Source organism: Pholis gunnellus, assembly GCF_910591455.1.
Source record: "Pholis gunnellus genome assembly, chromosome: 13".
In the NCBI taxonomy this organism is placed as follows: Eukaryota; Metazoa; Chordata; class Actinopteri; order Perciformes; family Pholidae; genus Pholis; species Pholis gunnellus.
The window spans coordinates 24,498,837-24,515,598 of NC_136540.1; the positions used below are offsets into that span (position 1 = coordinate 24,498,837).

The following is a 16,762-nucleotide window of genomic DNA, read 5'->3' on the forward strand; positions in this document are numbered from 1 at the left end:
GAAGTGTGCTTTTTTTTGTCTTCTTCTCCACGCCTGAGTTGCAGGGATTTATCTTTCTCCAATAACCAGTCCTGACCGTGTACAATGATGTCCCGCAGTCTCAGCGGGACAAAGACACAGGCAGTAGACACAGGGCAGCAATCACCCATGTCAGGGAACAGGAGAGCTGCCACTTCTGCTCTGGTTTCATTGACTGGGATGGTTTGTATGTTACTGGCTCTGCCCCCCCTCTGTTGGTGGCTCTGCAGTACTCTCATAATACAATGTTCACAGCTTGGTCCCGCCAACCACTCAGGATGTGTGCTGTTAATATGTTAACGTATGTGGTCATCTATTTCCAACAAAACACCTGTTAGCGGGAACAGATTGTCACATTAAAAAGAAACCTTGCGTGGAGCATTGCCCAATTGAATGAAGTCAACACTGTGTTGAGCAGAGAAAAATGTGAGCACACATTTACTGAAACTGGAGGAAATTAAAAATTGCTTCAATCTAGTAGTTATGTCCTTTAATGAAGCCAGGAAAATGGTTAGGGACACATGACAACTAGGAAGGTTCGGGGAAGTCACATGACAACACAGAGTCACATGTTATATCAGGTGAAGAAAGCACTACAGAGGACCTTGATGGTTATTAGACCTGGTAGTGTTCACATCTTTCTACATCTTACAAAAAGGTGGGAATTACAGAAAAAGAGCTTCTGATGTAATGTAGAGTGAAATGTGTGTTAGTAGTTTCATGGTTCACTATGCTCGTCAATAATCTGATATATTGCAGTTTCTTTAATTTTCATTTGCCATGGAGACAATAAATGTATCTTCAGCTGTAGCCTTTATGTGAATACAAATATTGATACTTTGTATTAATTGAATGATACTACATGTGGAAGTATTTCCATTCAAGTCTACTCTTAATTTTTCTGGTTTATCAACATTTTAAAACCACTGGCACCCTCTACTGACTGTTACTAGTAAGGAACCGGCTCAGTTACGAACACCAGGTGCAGTGAAAGATTATTATGATGAGCAAAATAATCAGGTATGACTGCAACTAACAATGATTGGCATCGTCTATTCAGTTACAGATCATTTTTTCGATTAGTCGTTTGGTCCGGAAAATGTCAAAAATAGAAATAAAATTGAAAAATGTCTCTTACAAGAGCCCAGGGTGACCTCCTCGGATGTCTTGTTTTGTCCGACCAACAGTCCAAAACCACAAGGAAGTCCGTTTACTGTCATAGAAGAGCAAGACATTGCTGAAACCAACTTTACCAATGCTTAATAATGAACTGATTATCAAAACAGTTGCCGTTCACTTTCTGCCAATCAAGAAATTGTTTAATTTACTGATTGTTTGAGCTTTGCGCCTCACAATCAGGAAAATGCAATGAAAGTGTTTCACCAAATTATAAAGTGGATGAGAAGCTGTGAAATAAAAGTTAATTGTGGCACTTCTCCCCTGAGCTGGAGTATATCTCTAGTGGTTCACTTGTACACCACTTACAGAGTAACTGTAGTGGTGTTGTTTCCAAATGTTGACATGGAGGTAAATCAAAGTCAAGAGCTGGTAAACATCGAGGCCCACTTTAGTTCTCATTTCTAGCATGTTATTAAGTCCTATGGACAGGAAGGAAGACAGTGCCAGTAAGGTCAAGCTGCATGTGGGGACATCTGATCTAATCCAATCACTGACCCAAGTCTGCCGGTACTCGCCACTGTTCACCGACCACAGAAATTTGAAAAACTATTTTTACTGTCAGAAATCAAAAATGTCTGTCAGAACCCAGAAACGAACAACATCACTGAAAAATCTCAAAGCATCAACAAAAAAGATGATGTGTAATTAGAATTCTCTGAGGTCAGTTCTGTGCTTCTTACTTGTGGTTTGAGCTCAGAGTTGAAGAGAGGATTTAGATACTAGATCAGACAGGGTTCTTTATATAAAAACATATAGAGTTAGACATCAGGCCAATAATAGCCTACACTTTTATTAAAAAATTAAAATCAGCCAATGTCTTTTTGTCTTTCTGACATTTTGACAGTAATTAATGATCCTCACTGACCACAGACTATTTAAAAATGTATTCATCTGTTGTTCCAGTGTAGACAAGTTGGATTGCCATCAACAGATTATTGTCTGCTAGTCTGTAAAAGCCTGTAACGTTTCATTAGCTTGTAGCACTCTCATAGTCTAAATGTAGTTTCAGAAGTCCATTCTGTGGGACACACATAATACTTAAAAGTGAGATTCTTCATATCCAGAGGCATATAACATCACATTTTTGAAAAACATGTTTTTGAATATCCACACCAAAACATCAAGTAGCCTATCAGTAGCTCAAATCCAAAATATCTGCCCCAGTATCGGCCTTTAAAAAGCAATATCAGTCCAACTCTATAAAAAATGCACAAAAGCAGCTCCAGCAAAGAGCACCAAGTTCTGTCACGAACCCAATGACACCACAAGCTGCAGTAGCAGCCGCGCTCACTAGATGGTGATATCCTACATCAAAACCTCGTGAAAAAGTGAGCTGGGTCACTAAAGGAGAGGAGCAAAAAACTCTCAAATTACATTTGGGAGCAACATAGTTTGGCTTTTAAAAAAAAAACAGCAGAATAGAGGACACGCACTTCACAGTTTCCAGTTCAGCTCCGCTGGGCAAGGGCATACAAGTGCTACAGTGGGCTCCCTGATGACAGATGGACTGAGAGCAGTGAAGACAAGCAGATGTTTTGGGACCCTGATCTGATCAGCAGTAGAGACCCAACACCTCCCCACGCTCGAAACGGAGCAAAAACACTCTGAGGCAGAGAAGAGTTTGGGTAAAAACAGAAAAGAGGAATGGGGGAAGGAAAAGGGGGTGTAAAAGGGGGACTGTATGCAGAGGAAGGACATTAAAAGGAGAAGGAGTAGAAGGAGGGAGTGTAAGAGAAAGTGAGAGTGAGCAACACAGTGGGGAGTAGGAGAGCAGGGAGAAAGGAAGGAGAAAGAACTCAGAGAGAGGGGGGGGGGGGTGTTTTTATCCTCATGTGCACTCAGTCAGAGGGGTCAGTGAGTGCGATTGTTCCTAGACTGTCTGTCAAAACAGTGCGACTATTCATCTCCGCCCCACTCTGAAATGCACACACACTCACAAACCCATACTAACTCACGTATGCATGTGCAAATGCCTAGGGAGCCTCCAAAAGCTTTCAACGATGCTCTTATTAAAGTCTACAACCCAACAACAGCACAAACACAGCCTTTTGAGACGTGCGTCACTGCACCACCATCATCATCCACTGTGTTTGAGTTTTGGCCCTGTCATAAACATGCACAGGCAAGTAAATAACTGCACTGTGAAAGTGGAAGGCAACTTGTCATAGAGTCACAGAAAACATTTTCTTACCAGGTAAAGAAGGAAGGTGTGCAGGCCGGTGCCAAGACCCACCGAGGAGAGGATGCCCAGGCCGACCCAGTAGGCGCACCACAGCGTCTTCTTCTCCATGTAGCGCACATACTGCACAGAGGCCAGAAAGAGGGACGGTTAACCACATGGCAGAGACACATGCACAGAGTGGGAGGAAAACAAGTGGGAGGGGGGGCACAGAGAGGAGAGGGGAGGAGAGGGGAAGAGACGTGAGTGAGAGAAGGTACAAGAGTGAAAGTGTGCAAAAAAGAGAACAGAGGGCACTTAAAAGGGTGGGTGAGGGCAAGTGAGTGGTAGAGAAAGAGAGGGAGAGGAAGAGAGTGAGAGAGAGAGACCTTTAGAGACAGAGGTTGTTGAGTTTAGAGGACAGAGCCGTAGGGTAGGAGTGTTCAGCACGCTGACAGAAGAACAGCACCATTATTCTTTTTGGTGGCAGCCAGCTCTTACACAACTAATAAAGTCAGGCAAGCCAAGATCTCTCTCTCTCTCTCTCTCTCTCTATGCTACTCTTCCTCCAGTACATCCACCACTATCACTCCATCTATCACTCGGTTTACACCTCCTCCCTCGAGCCAAGGCAGGTCATTTTCAGGAGGAAGCATGGAGTGGGTAGATTACGGGAAGAAGGGAGGGGACTGAGGGGTGGTGGGGATTGGGGGAGGCTTTGACTGAAGACTCCATTTCCCAGGAAACCCAGCAAAACAAAAACACCACATACTGCCTCTCTCTTTGCTTGGAAGTGCAGTGACAGCCATGTGTAGTCTAGTTTTTGAGAACTGATTACACAACTTCTGAGGCTCTTTTAATAACATTGAAAAAAAAACGTTTTATGGCAGAAGGTTTCAAATACGACAGCACATGTCAGGAAATATAGACAAAGTGGAAAATAACAAAGGGGAAGGGTTTTAGTCAGATCTGTAGCACAGTCTGCTGTGGTTTATAGCCACAGCTACAGTAGTTTTCCCTATGGCCATAAAGGTTTAGCAGGTACAACTGGGCTTTGCAGGAAGTTAATAATTAAACTAACATGATGTAGGCACACTCACACAGGCACACACTTGTTAGAGAGGATGTTCATGAAAATATCCTCTTATATGCACTTGTGTTCCGGCGGTGAGAATCCCAATCAGTTATCTGAGCCAAGAACTATGTGGGACAGATGCACTATAATCAATCAATAGTCCCTATGCAGGACCTAAATAAATAGTAAATGAACTGCATTAAATATCACATTTCAACCTTAGTTGTGCTAGTGCTGCTTGAGTGCCTTGCTAAAGGACACTTCAACCTGTGGACAGGAGGATCCAGGGATCAAATCACCAACCCTTCGATTATAGCTTCCAGAGCTACCGTTGTGTATTACAATTAGTTTTATGGTGGTAAAACATTACAGGGAACTGTAACGTGCACTGTGTCACTATAAGGCAAGCAACCAGCACAGAAACAAAAATGTATTACCCTCATACCCTCCCTGATAGAGACCTAGACTTTATGATTCATGTCAGCCTAACAAGCTGGAAGACCTGAGTTCAGGTGGTGCCCCTCAACAGCACCCAAAGTAAGGTTATAATGTACTCTGGAAAATGTTTACAGTATTCAGTCACCTTCTGGTGTGTTCCTTCAATACAGTAGGCAATGGAGAGGAGGATAAGCAGGATCAGCAGGCCAAACACAGTCTGTCTTTGCTGCCAGAGCCTGGGTGAAGGAGAAGAAGAAAACGCAGGTGGAAAATGATGGGTCAAAATGTGAACATGCAGAGGTGAATGGTATACAAGACTGGGAGAAAGATGGTGAGTAGGGAGGGCAAAGTGTGAGGGCAGATGAAAAAAAGATGAGGAATCATTAGAAGAGTGAGGCAGGATCAGTGAATGGAAAGAAATTATTTGCACGAGAGTGGACATCACTTTTATTTGAACTTTGGGGGAAGATTCATCCGCTAAAAACTAATTAAGACGCTACAATTATAGGCTTCACACACACAGAAGCGGCATGTCCAATAGGATAATATAATAATCAATAATAATCATGTGGGAAATACACTTAGAGGCAATGGGTCACATTGGGCAATAGGGCAAAGCTCCACCTGCTGGCAACAAAACAAAAGCTGCTCAGTCATTTTGAAATTAGTATAATTCTGGATTAATACATCACTTGACACTGCTGAAAAACTATGGTAACTGGGATCACTATAAACAAAATGGATTATGTTTTACTGCACATATTTTAAAGTGAGCCTTTTGAAGAAAAACCTCGTGCCCAAACCTCGTGCCATATTGTTATAAACCAAACCGCTGGTAAAAGTAACCAGATGTAACGTGCATTGGCTAGACGCTTTTCTTCCTCCTCCTGTGTGGAGGCTGAAAGTCAAGACCAGACTTTCAGGCTTTCAAGCATCTGTCTGAGAGGATTACCAAACATGAAAGCAGAGGGACAACGCAGTCAAATTAGGCTTGCTGGACAGAGTAAACATAGCTACGGTTAACCAAATTGACAGTGTATACAAACGGGGAATTGAGTCTTATAAGGAAAGATGAGAAGAACAGGTTATAGACTATAACCTGTGTGAAACTGTGTGAAAATCTGAAACATTTTCTGGTTTTAAATACCTTATTTGTTGCTCCACATAACACCACTGAATAACATTAATTTACACTGCATATGTACATAACCCTTTGGTACATTACTTTTACGGTAACCTCACTATTACAGTGCATTTAAAGTTGCGCATGTTATCCTCGCTGTGCGGTGGTCATGTATAAAAAATAAATAAGCTAATGCACTTGAACTGTGATGGTTGAGAGTGGGGTCAAATTAACTTAAGACATGTTGAATAAAGTTCGCACATGAATATACCTGCTGTGTTGTGGAACTCATTTCAATATTGTAACATTACTTTAGCTAAGAGTGGCGTAAAGTAAATAACGCTAAATACTTAGCCAACGTTAGCTACATTTAAAGTAACGTAACTTAACTGTAACTTTACCTAAGTCACGTTAGGTTACAGCTTTGAAGTACTTGTGTTTCCTAATTCTGCTAACATTTCGTATGTAACGATCCTTTATTGCAGAATTTGTAATTGGGGACTTCTAACTACTAGCTAAACTTAAGTCAGCCAGCTAACGCTGTATTGTAAAACTGATGTTTGCCGTTAGCCGTAGTGTATTTTGGCTCATGACCGTCCTCGGGCATTAAATACGGTTAGAAAACGTTAGCTAGCTACCGTTGATAACTCAGCATTGTTCCCACATTAATTAACTTACCGGTGTGCTGAGCAGCTGTATGCCAAAAGTGAGTGGGCTCGAGGCCACCGTCACACGCCCCTTGTCTCATCATGCCTGATTGCGGACAGCCGTGGACAGCTCTGACGTCAGTTCACGCCTGGTATTACCGACTCCACGTGGGTCTGGAGTGACCACTTGTGATTGGATCGTACTTCACTGCTCTATATGCAAATACACTTCTCTATAAATATCGCTGTCACTAAATATGTTTTTATAAGATCCATGTTAACCGGATGTAACAGCAACATGCAGTGTGTCCACACAAAAAAACACACACAGTTTAGTGTTGATAAAGAAATGGTCTCAGTAGGTTATAATGACTTTAGCCTATATCATGGTGCGATACTGCTCCTGTTTCAGGAATAGCTTATGTCTGTAAACCGCTCTCAAATGGGCAGCACAAATTGTATCAGACTTCTGTTGTGTATATGGGTTTAAATGCAGAATTAGCAGCATTTTGAATACAATGATTTCTCCCAAAATAAGAGTCTCTCACATGCCCATCACAACCCTCCCTTTTTTCCCCCACAACCATTGCCACCATTTACATCTTGAGCAAAACAAGGGCAGAGCCCTGAGGACTCCCCATGCATATGCTAGAAATTACAAACCACTTCTATCGACATTCAAGATAAACCTCCCTGTGCTCGTCCTAACGAGTTCCCGTGTACCCACCCCCGCAGCAGTTACAACGCCATGTGTTTTGAGTGTTGGTGAGCAGCAGCTTCTCTCAGTCAGAACACTGCTTGTGGTGCTTGCGGCTCACCACATCCTCTTGTAGTTTAGAAAATAAACACGTTGTCCTCACACACTTAACCACATAGGCCTCCCTGAGCGTACACTCTGACCTTCTTCTAGGCCCTCCGTGTCAACAAAGATTATTAGGCGTGTAAAGCACACGTTGTGCAGCGTGGGGAATTTGTCATCAAAGCAAACTCTGATCTAGTCTGGTGTGACGCTTTTGCTTTTGTGAGAGAGGTGGCATCAGTTAGTGAGGTGGAAAGACCTCGCCAGCTCTACCCGCAGTAAGGTTTTAAAGTTATGAGGGGGAGAAAAACAAATAAGCAGATCCTTCGCGCTGCATTATAGGCTCCATTAATCTGACTGAAGACTAAACTAGGAGAGAGAAGGCCTTCTGGGTTGACAGCACGGAGACAATCAAGGTCACCTCCTGTCTGCTTCTATACATGTGTTTGTGCTTTTGTGTGTGTGTGAGGTTGAGATTGTGGCGAGTGTATGACAGCTATTTTTTTCTTTCACAAACATCATAAAAAAAATGTTTCCACTTGAGATTGACAAGCAGCACTAGCACCTCTATAAATAAAACTGACACCACAAAAACTGTCGGCACGAGTGGCATCAACGCATGAACGAAAATCATTATTTATATGGTGCTTTCTCAGTCAAACCGGCATCTACGTTTATAAGGCAGTCAAACCAAAAACCTTTTATCTGCTTTTTTTTCTACATGCATTAAATGTATATTGAATTTCTCCAAACAGCTTGTAAACAGCTTTTTTTTTGCACTGAGACACTAAAAATCAAAAAAATACCTCGTTATCTCACAAAATAGTTTTTTGTGCAAGCATCAATAAGGCTCTCTCTCTCTCTCTCTCTCTCTCTCTCTCAATTCGGGGTTACACTTTTATTGACCAAATGCATTCATTTGTGACATGAAAAATAGATTCTGCAGGAAAACGGGATTGCTTTTGGGGGAGGTATAGCCTCCCACCCTTGGTCTCACCTCCATAGCCACTCTTTTAAGGTGTCGAGCAGTTCCAGGGTGAAGTAGTGGAGTGTGAGCAGAGGTTTCTTCCATAACACCAGAGTTTCACGCTCCTCCCTGTCCCTCTGTTTCTTCTCATCCACAGACAGGTCCAAGTCTTGCCGCACAGCGTGGGTATTGCAAGTACACACACAAATAACAATCACGCATACACAACAAAAGAGCATTTACATCTTTACAGAGGCATTTTAATACTGATGCACTGATAATATAAGCATCGTTAAGCGCGGGTTTCATCTATTTCTCAGCTGTATTTTAGACGTCTTTTGTCTTTACCAGTCTGCTCTCCATTGTGCTGTTCCTTGACACCAAGACGCCTCTGAGGGAGTTCACCTTCGGCCTCGCACTCTGCCATCTCATTCACCGGGAAGGAGTCCTGCTGAGAGAAGAGACGGGTCTTCAGCACAGAGACACACACACACTGCTCGCCGAGTCTGAAGCTGACGCAAGCCCAAAACAAACACAGACTCTCACACACAACAACAATAACAACAACACACGGCGGCCCCAAACACTCCCCCCCCACTTCAACATGTCTGTATACACTCCCACACACCAGCCCGGTGTTCACCTGCTCCTGCAGATTACAGGTAACCCAATAAGGCCTGTGCATGACCTAATGTAATAAAAAGCTGGGAGCAAGTCTTGTTCGTTTTTCTGTGTGTACATTGGATCATAAATCATAAATCCTCCCCCCCTGGTGATCAAATGGCTTACACAGCAGAAGGAATGGCAATATGTGTAAATATTGGGGGAAAGTGTACAGGACAATATTTGAGCTTTCAGTTTGTTCATTACATTTACTCACCGGAGATCTGCACACATTCATGCACGTGTCTAAAAGCATGTCTGCAAAGTGTCTCAGTACAGAGGTGCAGGATTCTCAGGAATCTGTCAGTGAGCGGTGAGACGGGGACTCAGTTTACCATCTGGTGCTGTTGTCAGTGTGTCTCTCACACACACACACACACACACACACACACACAAAGACGCACACACTCTTTCTCACTCTCGTCTCTCTCTCTGGGAGCTTAAATCCCTCTATCCGGTGTCCTTGGTCTGGGCCTCTGGTTCCCGTTTCCATGCATCAACACACTGAGCTGTCAGGTGACAGACATTATTCTGTCATTTCCAATAATTGTATCTTGCTGAAGGACCTGACACTTGAAAAGGTTAAAGACCACTTGGTAGGTCCAGCATGTTTAGGTTCGGAGTGCGGTCCTGAAGGACAAACAGGCTGTGGGTACTTTGCAGTGTGATTGGAGCAACTGAAGTGTCACACAGAGGAAAATAAAAAAAATCTTCTCAGACGATTAGACTGCAAGGCATCTGGAGAGCTACTCTTGGCCTTCTCAGGGAACCACAAACAAAAGCTTTTCATCACAGACCTCAAAACCTTGAACACACACGCTCAGACTGAGAGCACATGGGAGAAGTTTGTCTTCGGGACTTTCTGCCAGAAATCTATTATTCTGCAAGCAACACTTATTCTAGAAGTTGGTGCACCTCAGCTGCCCGTGCACATGTGTTTCATTCGACATGACAATTAATTAGGTGAGTAATTAAAACTCTATGCATTATTCACAATCAGATCCTACAGTGGTAAACAGCTTCATAGCAACCCTGCGTGCTGTGTGAAACACAGTAGCGCTGCACTGCTCCAGCACTTGATTGCGCAATCACTTCTTCCAAAACAACCCGGACCTGTTGAGTAACTCTTGTACCAGGGACAATGAGAAACTCAGCACAAAGCGCACACACACACACACTTCAGGATGAGAAATTTGATAAGCTGCAAATAATTTTTTTTACATTTCAAACAAAGATAACAACAGTGCACTGGAGAGATTCTGCATTCATGAAGTGTAAACAACAAAGCAGGGCTGCAATGTAACAGCCTAATGTGTTTTAGTAAGGCATTATGCAGAGAGGGTAAACTCACCGTTCAGCTGGTGTTTAATCCACAGTAAGATCTGGACTCAAGTGAAACCTGTGATGGAGTCCCAGCGGCAATGTAGGGCAAAAGTAGGCTACCCATGAACTGCATCATAACTTGAATGCAGGGTGTGGTGATGGAGGGGGCCAGTGAGGGATCGAGGACTGATACAGAGTTGCCGGGGGAGGGGAGAGCGGGGCTGGCAGGAGAGAGACACAGAAAGAGGGGGGAGATTTCATCGTTTGGCTGGTAGAACCTCCAGAGAGCCAGTCTAATTAAAGGTCTATAAATAAATGGATCACTTTCCTGGAGCGCACTTCTGAGTCCTCAGTAGGTTTCACGCAGAGAGTGAATGAATTTGGGCTAAGGGAGCTCAGTTAATTTCCAAGTTGATTAAAAAAAAATAAAAAACACCTCAGAATATCACATTTTTCAGGTCATAACTAGAGACCGTGGACCTCATGTCGCCATGTTTGAGTAGCAGCGTCACCTTGTTTATCAGAGTGAGAAAAGTATTTTAGAACTCTGTCTGGGGAAAGTTGTCTCTGATTGAACATAAAAACCATCCAGAGTTTTTGAATGACCCTCTCTTGGGACTTTATTAGGGAGATGCAGTAAGAGTCTCAAGGGGACAAGGCGTTCTGTGTCTTTTACAACATGGGACTGAAATGACTTTAAAGCTCTACATTAAAGTGCAAAATATCAATGATATCGGTGTCAAGCATACCCTTGGGAGGCTGCCCAGAGGTCTTAGCACTGAAGTCAGGTCAGCTATTTCCTATCAGTTCATCACCTGTAATATTGCTGAGACATCATTTTGTGTTTGAGAAGCATCACGTTTAAAAGAAAGTTATTGTCAAATGAGAGACTGATGCAGGACACAGTTGTGACAGAAAAGAGGTTAAAGAATACTGTCCCAAAGTAAATACACACCTGCTATGTAGACCTCTTCCTTTTTAAATGTGTGTTATAATCATAGCTCATTATTCATTTAAAGCAATATATATATTTGAAGAATTAACTTCTACACCCCAAAAACCCTCCTGAAAGATAAAAGCCAACATTTACACATCAATCCGCTCGGTCTCTTTATTCCAATTTATTCCACGGCCGTCCAATAACGCTTAACGCTCATGTGAACAAGAAAAAGTCCCCTCTCCGCTAACTGGCATTAGGAAGTGGTCTCAGTTTACAGCAGCATGTCAGAACGTATGCAGCACACTATCTTTAGGCTGGATCTCTGTTAATCTTAACGCTCTAAACATTGCATTTCACCCACACTGGTGTGTTGTAGAGAATACTATTTTGTTTTTATCTCCGTATTTGAATAAAAAAATGTTTCTATGGATCAGATGAGCTCGATGACATGATCCACATCTCTTAGCCACAGCACAGTGTCGTAAATGTGGGACAAGAAGGAAAGGATTTCATTTTTTTCTTTTGTACACTTGACATGTAAAATAAAATACCTCTTCTGTCATCATGCCTGTGTGTCTCAGATTCATGACGAATAATGCTGCAAAACACAAACATTGAGATGTGTGCTTTGAAATGGTGAGGAGCAGGAGAGACTGTGAAAACAAATGGCATCATGTCATACTACATTTCTACCAGGTTGTATTTTTCGGAGCCTGTAGTTCTCTGCTTTGCTCAATAGGAGGCAGTGTTGACCTAAAAGTTAGTGTTGAACCCAGCAGGACAGGTTTGGGTGGAGAGCGTGAGATGAGATTTAACAGATATGAAACTGACAGATGGGGGTAAAACAATATTTCAGTGGTGGTGACCCATTTCATTTTGGCCAGTAGTGGCATATTAAACAGCATAACGTTTAATATCAGATTTCTTTTACCACACAACTCGAGTTTGGACGCAAACAGGACTTTAAAATCATAGGTGACTGTATGCCAGTAGCTTCCACCTAAACTAGGGTCCATTTATTGGCCTGGTTCCATTGAGCATCTTTGTTTTGTGCAGGAAAAAGAGAATGACAAGCTGAGGGAGACAATCGAAGATTTAATTCCTCTTATGTTTGTCTTTTTCACCATTTTACAGCCAAACCCTGATGTTTGAATGCTACATGGAAAAGATGAGGAAACAGAGGAGGTTATTCACCTTTAGAAAATCTTCAAGATATCATATTAAGAAGTGACTCTTAGCTCCATTTTCAACATTAGTTATTGGTGAGTTGGTGACAATGTTTGTTAATGACATTTTCATGGCCTTGATTCAACAAGAGAAGTATGTCAACACAGTCGAGCTACGTACTACATACTGTATGATATGTGTGTGTGTGTGTGTGTGTGTGTGTGTGTGTGTGTGTGTGTGTGTGTGTGTGTGTGTGTGTGTATACCATCATTGCACTTTTCTGACATTTCATCCGTCTTCTGCAGAACCTCAGGCACGATCAGCGACAACTTTGAGAGCAGCTGAGCAGAAGACAGGAGGCGCTAATATTGTAATAACTGAGTTATATTTCTGCTGGTTACGCTGGAAGAAGATTTAATACATAATTGAACAGCATTTTAAAATAAGCCAGTCTGAGTGTCATACATTTCAGCGGCCTCCTTCAGTGTAGTCACATATCTCTTGGTGCCTGGCCTCCTTCACTGGTCTTCTTCTTGCACGCCCGCTCCGTTTTTGAGGATGTGCTGCTTGAGGCGGATTTACAGCTGTGCTATATATTATGATTGTGTCTTTTAACTGTGTAGATTTTGCCCCTGAGTCACCAAACACTGGAGCTTCCAGATAGAGGTGTATTTACTCCACAACCAATTGAGACTCCTTAACTACACACAGGTCATCTCAGTTTAACTAATTATGTGACTGGTAATTCTAATCAGCTGCAGTGACGATTTAGGTGTGTGCTATCACAGTAAAGGGGATGAATACTTGTGCAAACATGCAGTTTGCATTTGATATTTGGAATCTATCAGATTATGTTAAAGGCATCAGGTTTTTTTTCAACAATTTCATCGTCATTGCTGCTATCGTGAAAGTATTTGAAATAATCTCACAACATGAGAAGCCTTGTTAGCATTAGACCTCATGCGTATTTTAAATGCAATTTGTTATATGTGAAGTATGTCTACTATTGAGATGTGTACTGAGGCCTTTTGGTATCCAACCCGATACTCTCTGAAAAAAGGGTATATAATGTACAAAAACTGTATTTTACCCGAAATACTGCAGGTTTTCAACAACTTTTTTATACATTGGTAGTGCAATTTTAGCCCAAAAAGTGTTTTGGGGTCTGGTGTCTTCTTTACAACATTATTAATGTCAAAAAAGTGACACTTTTGGAACGTCGTGGTGCTGTGACGTCAACACCAAGCGACAATAATAAAAGTAGATGAAGCTTCATTCATGCTGCTGCTGGCACGTCGAGCAAACCAGCAGGTATGAAATGTATCATGTGTGCTGAATGGTGTTGGTTGGCAATATGGGGGAATGAAATATATAAACTTGAGTCTATTTGTTTGCCAAGTAATATGTATTGTACTTAAGCGGTGGTTTTGGAGAGTAAGCGTTCTCGCTTTAGCCCGGAAGCTAACGTTAGCATGGCCATAGAGTTAGCTAGCTAGCGTTAGCTTGTTAGCACACGAAGTTGTCGTTAGTTTATGAAAGGCATAACTAACAATTTGGTGAAATCGTAAATCTGTGATGTATTTTAAAAACTGAGCTAAATGTGTAGCCAGATGTTATACAGTCAGTTACACTGTACTACAGGCACAATTAACTTTTAACGGTTATGTTAGACACACGCAAAAGAAAAGGATGGAATGAGATCTGCAAACATACAAATAGGCAAAAATAAATACAAAATAATGCAAATGCCTTTTTAAAAAGTTGGACATAATGAGTAGCCGCTCTAGAGCTTTTAAGAATTACTTTCAATTTCTAAGCTAACAGAGGAAAACTCTTTAGTGTACAGAAGACAACTGGGGACGCAAGTGTAATCAAATCAAAAGCTCCAGAACAGTCAGTGAATTGACCTTGTGGTGAGATTTTGTTAATTTCTGCTTCCAATGTTTCGAATAAACTTTTTAAAAGTCTTTGTTTAAAGTTTATAGGTGTAGATGTGACATGGACTTGCCTCATTCTGTATGTCATGTTTGCAGGCTGAACAACATGGACTTGGTAAACGGTCCGTTGGGCCTGGGTGTAGTAGCAGGACTGGGCTGTGGGCTCCTGCTTGGTTGGCACCTTCGGGCTCGCCTGGGCCCGACATCCAAAAGCCTGAATCCGGCGATGGGGAACGGCTCTGGTGACGCAACAGTGATGGGAGAAGGAGGCGAGTTCAAGATGATACTGGTGGTCCGAAATGACCTGAAGATGGGTAAAGGGAAGGTCGCTGCCCAGTGCTCCCATGCTGCTGTGTCGGCTTACAAGCAGGTTCAGCGCAGGAACCCCGAGCTCCTCAAACAGTGGGAGTACTGCGGCCAGCCCAAGGTGGTGGTGAAGGCCCCCGATGAGGACACCCTGATCGACCTGCTGGGTCATGCCAAAGAAGTGGGGCTTCCTGTCAGTCTGATTCAGGACGCAGGAAGGACTCAAATCGCCCCCGGATCACGCACCGTGCTGGGTATCGGTCCCGGCCCAGCTGATCTGATTGACAAAGTCACTGGATCCTTGAAGCTCTACTAGTTTGGGCTACCATGAGTTTATATTTTTATAAAATAACTGACTCAAATACATGCTAAACTACTTGATTTTTGTTGTGCAGTTTTGGGCACTTACATTGATCACATTTGTTGACTCTTGAATACCAGTAAAGGCTTGATGTGTATTACTCTGATAGTGGCAAAAACATCACAAACACTGGTCATGTTCAGTCCACCTGTGTTTGAAGACATGATGCTCAGAGCAAACAGATGGGTATTGTTGATCTCATCAGAATCCCAGCACAACAAAATAAAACACTTTTCATTGCAGACATTTTGACTTGACAAAGCAGGAAAGACACAGGTGGTACTATTAAGAGCTGTGAGCTGGTATGTACGATAGTAGTGCCTTAATGACACATTAAATGTGGATCATACACCTTTGTTTATCTGCTATAAATGAGTGGTCCCAAAATCTCTTAATACAAGTAAAGACAAATCCTAATACCACACAATTAATTCAGAAAGCTTTCATAGAATACAACAGATCACTGAACTGAAGTTGGATCTGATATTGTGTTGGTTACATCAGTGTAATATTGATATTTGACTAGATGGCATTTGTATTTTGAAGTAAAAAAAAATCTGCTTCTAAATATTGTTCCTGGTCTTAGATGCTGCAGTCTAGTAGACCATCCTGAAATAATGTGTTCCAGATAATCATATCTGTGGTTTTATTGTACATCTACTGAAAGCATCTATTAAATCAATCTTCCAGCTGTTTTGAGATATTAAAAATGTTACGAATGGCAGTAACTCACCTCAGATCTGCGTTACTCCCAGCACCCACTGATTTGTATCACCAGAAGGTGCTAGTACTACATCCTTACGCATAAAGTGAGCCAATGCTGCCGTTTAACGGACCTGAGCCTATTAAGATAGACGATGTAAGAGGACCATGTTGCAAGAAACCGTATGGCATCCAGCTGAATTAAGAGCTCTCGAACAGTCTCCATGAATGAGACTAGAGAAGTCATTATTCCAAATGAGTAATAAACCTTTCTGCAAAATCAAATTGGACCACAAACTACAGCATCTCATTCATATGCACATTACAGCCGATGGTCCCTCTGCTCAGCATTGATAAGAACCACATCACGGCCCTTTGAGGCTGAATGTGCAGCTATGTCACTGGATGTAGTGGAAATGTAACCAGCAGAGTCACTCCTGCACAGAACAAGTAAGACACAATCAGACCGTTCTTGACAAACAAGAAGCCTTTATTTTTAAGTGGAAAACAAAACCGCTGTTTCATTCATTAGGATCCTGATTATGCACAATCAAGTATCTCAAGTGCACAATTTCAATCTAAGGTAATTTAGATAAGAATATAAGTTCAAAGGAGTTAATGACTGATTTCCTGTATACACGCAAGCCTTTGATAAAAACTTCAAATTACCACAAGTCCTGTGATACGGTTTCTGAATTGGAGGAGCGGGTCAACTGAAAAGGTCAAAAGATAAAACCTCAACAGGACACGAGGAGAATAAAGTTTGAAAAAATCTCTCCTGCACACTAACAGTGAATGATATCCAGCAGAAACAAACCGCAGCAGTAAGAGGGGGCATGTTAGTCAAACAGGTCTGCAGTCCCTCCTGAGGTGGAATGGTCCCACATTAGAGCAGTATTTAAAGCACATGGAAATATCGCCTGAACACCAATTTGTTTGGAGAGTCCTGCATAGGCTTT

General features: G+C 42.2%; 2 protein-coding genes across 2 annotated transcripts in view; one reads left to right on the forward strand and one right to left on the reverse strand.

Moving 5' to 3' along the window:
- LOC306704837 (vacuole membrane protein 1-like) overlaps positions 1–10,438 on the reverse strand; it is a 54,877-nt gene extending 44,439 nt beyond the window's left edge. The window contains exons 1-5 of the mRNA XM_079171381.1: positions 10,419–10,438; positions 8,753–8,852; positions 8,435–8,573; positions 5,014–5,104; positions 3,389–3,499 (exon numbers count right to left, since the gene is read on the reverse strand). Of these exons, the coding sequence (XP_079027507.1) occupies positions 3,389–3,499; positions 5,014–5,104; positions 8,435–8,573; positions 8,753–8,831 (420 nt within the window). The 5' untranslated portion in view covers positions 8,832–8,852; positions 10,419–10,438. The remainder of the gene's footprint in view (positions 1–3,388; positions 3,500–5,013; positions 5,105–8,434; positions 8,574–8,752; positions 8,853–10,418) is intronic.
- Positions 10,439–13,750: 3,312 nt separating this feature from the next.
- On the forward strand, positions 13,751–15,954 carry ptrh2 (peptidyl-tRNA hydrolase 2). Its single transcript, XM_079171045.1, has 2 exons — positions 13,751–13,808; positions 14,531–15,954. The coding sequence occupies exons 1-2, from the start codon at positions 13,762–13,764 to the stop codon at positions 15,054–15,056; spliced, it is 573 nt and encodes a 190-aa protein (XP_079027171.1). The 5' UTR covers positions 13,751–13,761; the 3' UTR covers positions 15,057–15,954.
- The last annotated feature ends 808 nt before the right edge of the window (positions 15,955–16,762 follow it).

Bases quoted from the DNA above. Each gene is read 5' to 3' on its own strand.
- ptrh2 (XM_079171045.1), top strand. From the start codon at position 13,762: ATGAAGCTTCATTCATGCTGCTGCTGGCACGTCGAGCAAACCAGCAG. The intron at 13,809-14,530 runs GTATGAAATGTA...TCATGTTTGCAG, and splicing joins CACGTCGAGCAAACCAGCAG to GCTGAACAACATGGACTTGG.